Raw genomic sequence first — 6,000 nt, forward strand, 5'->3', positions numbered from 1 at the left:
GAGAGCTTTATGGGGGTACTTTTCTCCTTTATTTTCCTTTCCCTGCTGAAAAGTTTCACAAAAGAAAGCTCAGATTCAAAAGTGGGCTGTTTGGAGACTAAATCTCATTTGTTTACATTTTGTGAAACTAATTCCTTGAGGCTGGACCAAATCCATGACCCCAGTCCAAGCCTGCATCCACCAAAGCCAGCGCCATTTAAATCTGAAGATGCAAATGCCCTTCTGGGATTGCTCCTACTTCCGCTCTGCCTGATTACACATATGTAGCCTGCCTGATTACACATATGGGGCCCATTAGGTGAGGTGTAATGGGACACAGTGGTGCCCACCGCTGTTGGCTCATGTTCTTTCAGTAGAAGATCCCCAGCAGAGTCTGGAGTAACACAGTGGTAGGATTTAATGCTATTTTACAACCTCCATTTTCCTGGGATCCAAATGATGAGTGATTTCAGAAACTAAATGAAATAGAATTAAGCATCTCATCTATATTTTCATTGCTCTTACAGTTATAGTAAAATTGTAATGATTCAGAATAATTGGGGGAAGAACGAGAACAAAGTTGATCTAAATTAGTAAAACATCTGAAATAGTAAATTTGGTTTAAAATATTTAATGTTATCATTTTCAAGACATAGAAATGTAATATTTTCTAGAGCTTGAACTCTGGAGGCAGCCTCTAAGAACAGAAACTCTGGGATTTTTCTGCTTTCCAGTACTGTGGCCTTGAGCCAGTTATATAAACTTTCTGGGTCTCAGTTCCTTCATCTGTACAATGGGGATATTAGTTTCTATGTCATATGGCTACTGTGAAAATTCAATAAGTTATTACTGGTAAAGCATATAGGACAGCACTATGTGGGTAGTTGTTGAATAAAAATAAAACATAGATCTTGTCATTGAAAATCACAATTTCCAAACAGGCCCATGCTACTCAGCAGGTAATAATTATTATTGTTATTGTAGATACAGATTGAGTGATTATTTCCTTAACACTTGTTTAATCCATACAACAAACCTTATGAGGTGTAAATATAATCATCTGCATTTTCAGATGGGAAAATTAAGGAAAGAAAGTAGTCTGCCTAAGTTCACCCGGTTTATTACATGTCAAACAAGGATTTGGGCCCAGACAACCTGAATCCAGAAACTATGCCTTAATTAAACATTAAAGGACACTTATCATTCGTGCTTATCTTTTGCCTGAAAATAACACTGCTATTAAAAACCATGTTGTTGTGTGAGGTGAAGTGTTTCCTGAATGCAGTTTTTCATATCTCAATTGCTTATCAAACTGTTTGTGTTTTGCTCAAAATAATAATCATCAATGTCTCATAATTACTTGATTTTAGTAACGTCCGAAATAAAATTTTAAGTTGACTATCGTTAAATTTTTTCTGATTTTCTCAGGAAATGAGTATTTCATTTGCGACAATGGTGGCTTCCAACTTCAGTATTTTTATATTGAACTGAAATCATTTCACTTTATGGTCGCATGTTTTATAATATTTTTTCATTCTCTTTTTAAAAATCCTTCTGATCCCTATCCTTGTCCTTGTAGGGGCCTTTATCATCTGCTGGACTCCTGGATTGGTTTTGTTACTTCTAGACGTGTGCTGTCCACAGTGCGACGTGCTGGCCTATGAGAAATTCTTCCTTCTCCTTGCTGAATTCAACTCTGCCATGAACCCCATCATTTACTCCTACCGCGACAAAGAAATGAGCGCCACCTTTAGGCAGATCCTCTGCTGCCAGCGCAGTGAGAACCCCACCGGCCCCACAGAAGGCTCAGACCGCTCGGCTTCCTCCCTCAACCACACCATCTTGGCTGGAGTTCACAGCAATGACCACTCTGTGGTTTAGAACGGAAACTGAGATGAGGAACCAGCCGTCCTCTCTTGGAGGATAAACAGCCTCCCCCTACCCAATTGCCAGGGCAAGGTGGGGTGTGAGAGAGGAGAAAAGTCAACTCATGTACTTAAACACTAACCAATGACAGTATTTGTTCCTGGACCCCACAAGACTTGATATATATTGAAAATTAGCTTATGTGACAACCCTCATCTTGATCCCCATCCCTTCTGAAAGTAGGAAGTTGGAGCTCTTGCAATGGAATTCAAGAACAGACTCTGGAGTGTCCATTTAGACTACACTAACTAGACTTTTAAAAGATTTTGTGTGGTTTGGTGCAAGTCAGAATAAATTCTGACTAGTTGAATCCACAACTTCATTTATATACAGGCTTCCCTTTTTTATTTTTAAAGGATACGTTTCACTTAATAAACACGTTTATGCCTATCAGCATGTTTGTGATGGATGAGACTATGGACTGCTTTTAAACTACCATAATTTCATTTTTTCCCTTACATAGGAAAACTGTAAGTTGGAATTATCTTTTGTTTAGAAAGCATGCATGTAATGTATGTATGCAGTATGCCTTACTTAAAAAGATTAAAAGGATACTAATGTTAAATCTTCTAGGAAATAGAACCTAGACTTCAAAGCCAGTATTTGTTTAGGTCATGAAGCAAACAATGCTCTAATCACAATATTAACTGTTTAATTAAAATGTTGTAACAAGTATAAAACAGGGAATGTAAGTTTATTACCAAAGTGATATGTATTCCAAAAAAGTCATAGAAGATGAAGCACTGTAATATTGTTCCCATATATTTAAAATACCCAAGTACATTCTAATTACCAGTATATCAGAGGAAAATTTTCATAGTCTTTGTAAAATAATATACTCATCATAGAAGACTTGAAAAATGCAGAAATGTATAAAAAAGCAAAAATGATTACTGATAATATCACAACCCAGAAGTAACCACCTTTAAAAAGCAACCCCCATGTATGCCTATATGTGTATTGTATACTTTTTTTACATAATTGGAGTCATACTGTAAACAGTTTTATAAGTAGATCTTTTTCATTGCAAAATTGCCACATTTTCTTATGGCATTAAAAATTTTACAAAAACATAATTTTAATGGCTATATTATATTCCATTTAATGGATGCAACTCAGTTTATTTGACCATTCCCATGTTGTTAACTATTTAGGTTGTTTCTAATTTTCATTATTATAAAGTTGCAGAAATTTGGTGTACATAAAACCGTCTCCATATAATTGATTATTAGGATATATTCCCATGAAGGATTCTTTTTTTAAAAAAATGTGAAATGTCATCTTGTACTTACACCTTTCATGAAAAGGGATTTCCTGCTTTTGTACTGCATGGGTGGCAGTTGTGAGGAAAAGCCAGTCAAATGACCTTTTTACAAAAGAAATGCAGTGGTCACTTATTTGAGAGTGACTTTTTAATATAACAAGATCAACTAGAAGAATTCAACTGTCTCAAGAATCAAGGTACCCCAATATATCTCGCAATTCCAAACTTTGTTTGAGGGACTCGTTATCCAGCTCTTGGTAGCCGCACCTGCAATGTAAAATGGAAGAAAATGCAAAGAAACCAAATGTGCCGAGTGAATAAAGGATTGTCATATCAATTAGTGTGGGTCCATCTGTAGCAAATGGGTTGAGTGTGTCAGTATGTGGTTGGTTACTGTGTATTCGCCAGGAATCACCCCGATAGGCTGCCACCCTATTAGGTGATACCTGTTTAATATGTTGTCCAGGTAGACTAGTAGTTGCATCAGTTTGCTGTAACAAGTAACTAGTGAGGTAACACAGTCGTGAAGCAGGTCAGGGGAGGTCAGGAGGATGTCTGAGAGAAAGAAGTCCGGGAGATGAATGGCTGTCTAGGAAGGAGGATGTCAGTGCACGGTTAGTGTTTGAGCAGAGGGCAGACTTGTAAAGTACCTGTAGTGAAAAGAATGTGGGGACCCAATTAGCAGAAAGGTGTTTGCACATACTTTATACAAAATACAGAATATATGGGAAGTGAAAGAAATGAACGTGGACTTTTACACATGTGCATATTTTTCTGGAGGCTATATGGATTATTTGAAATGAAAAGCATACTAATTGGACTTTAATAAATCATTTTCAATCAGCGTTTGGTAATGTGTGGTTCTGGTCAGTGCTATTTCTCTTGTTCGAGAGTCTTCCAGCTTGCATTGCGTGGGTGTTTTTCCCACTGTGACCTCCTTTATTTCTCTGTAACAAGGGCTGCTTAACCCTGAGGCGGAGCAACCGTGTGCTCCCCCAGCCCACAACTGCTTTTTTTCAATCTGAGTAATAAATCTTGCCAATGTCTGGGAGATGGTAGTTTATGTTCCTTGAGAGGTGACAATTTATTAAGATGGTACTTTACCTCAACAGGATAACTGTTAGAGTGGGTTTCTTTTTTAAAGACTCTGATTTTACAAAAAATTTTGACAACTTTATGAAACACTCTCACTAGTTTATAAAGTCACAGTGGTATTTCTACTTATAGGTTTAATAACCAACAAGATAAAAGTTATATATATATCTTCCAATGATAGAACCATTATAACATTTTCAGTATATCACTAAGGTGTTGGAAAAAGATAAAATATTTATTCAAGTGAATGTCTCAATGAGGATTTGGAAGAGAATTCTGAACCTTTAATTTTAGGTGGATATAAGATTGTTAGAAATCAAATATCTTTGAACTGGTCTTTACAAATTAGCCACCCCTCACATATTCCTCTCTTTAAATTAGTGAAACCATAATTTTCAAGAACTAAGACCGCAACTAACGTATAATTAATGAATCTTCAAGCCTTCCTTTTCTCCTTCCCAGTTAGCTATTGTTTTAGGTTCCACTGTTCATCTTCCAATTTATTCCAGAATTCTCTCAACTTCCGAAATATTACATACTGCTTCTAGCTCCTTCCCTTAAAATCCAGAGTGTGCACTCATGCTAGGTAAAAACTGTAGAAACACCTCTTTTATCATATCCCTTCACTATAACAAAGTAAACAGAACATTTTAATGAAAAGAGCTTTTGAAACAAAGTGCTAATTGTTTCATATCAACTGAGCTTCACCTGATTCCAAACCCAATAAGAATTAGGGATTATTTGTGGGTATAGAATGGTGGTTTGTGAATGAGGTTAGACACTGCATGATAGAAGAGATGTATATAACTAGGAGCCAGGATGTATTGTTAATCTTCCTAAGCAAGGGCTGTTCATGTTCTAGCATTCACCTGCATCTTGTGTAGTCTACACAGCAAATTCTCTAATTCTTCCCTTAATGTTATAAAGCTCATATTCATAGACTATTAACAAATTATTAAATTATAAACTTAAATAATAAATTATTAGCAAATAGTCTATGAATATGAGCTTTGTAACTCTGAATATGAACTTTAATGATGTGACATATAATGACCATTTGAAAATACGCTGAATTTGCAAACTAAGGCACATCAGTCGAATCCACTTATTTTTGTATGACCTATGAGCTGAGAACAGGTTTTACATTTTTAAATGGTTGGGAAAATATTTTGTGACACATGAAAATTATAAGAAATGCAAATGTCAATGTCCATAAATAAAGTTTTATTGGAATACAGCCATCCTTATTAGTTTATTAATTCCCTATGACTGCTTTTGTATCATTAAATACTAGCGCAGAATGGAGTAGTTGCAACAGAGTCTATAATGGCCCTCAGAGTCTAAGATATTCACTCTCTGGCCCTTTATTGAAAAAGTTTTCCAATCCTTGATTTAGAAGATTCCATTTTCAAAAACAAAAACAAAAATATTCCATTTTCAATCATGCTATCCTGATTTGATTATGGATGTTCATTAGAAGAGGAAGGAGAAATTGGGTACAAGATTCCTTAATCTAGCTCTAGCCTGCAGAGAGAATTCTCAACCCAATTTTTTATGCTAAAGATAACTTGCATTTTGGAACTTAAGGAAAAGCTAACCAAATTTACAGATTTTGTGAATAAATTGCCAACATGATGCCCCATCAGCCCTGAATACTTTTTTATGTAATTCCACAGATAAGGACATTCTCTTTCATAACCTCAGTGCAATTATTAAAGTCAAATTAACATTGATGC

General features: G+C 35.7%; 1 protein-coding gene across 21 annotated transcripts in view; it reads left to right on the forward strand.

Annotated features, from left to right (window-relative positions):
• Positions 1-4,014, forward strand: part of LPAR1 (lysophosphatidic acid receptor 1) — a 165,482-nt gene extending 161,468 nt beyond the window's left edge. For all 21 annotated transcript variants that reach the window (XM_034967973.3, XM_055117737.3, XM_063594270.1 and 18 more), the window contains one exon: positions 1,559-4,014. In XM_034967973.3, the coding sequence (XP_034823864.1) occupies positions 1,559-1,860 (302 nt within the window). In that variant the 3' untranslated portion in view covers positions 1,861-4,014. The remainder of the gene's footprint in view (positions 1-1,558) is intronic.
• The last annotated feature ends 1,986 nt before the right edge of the window (positions 4,015-6,000 follow it).

Source organism: Pan paniscus, chromosome 11, assembly GCF_029289425.2.
Source record: "Pan paniscus chromosome 11, NHGRI_mPanPan1-v2.0_pri, whole genome shotgun sequence".
In the NCBI taxonomy this organism is placed as follows: Eukaryota; Metazoa; Chordata; class Mammalia; order Primates; family Hominidae; genus Pan; species Pan paniscus.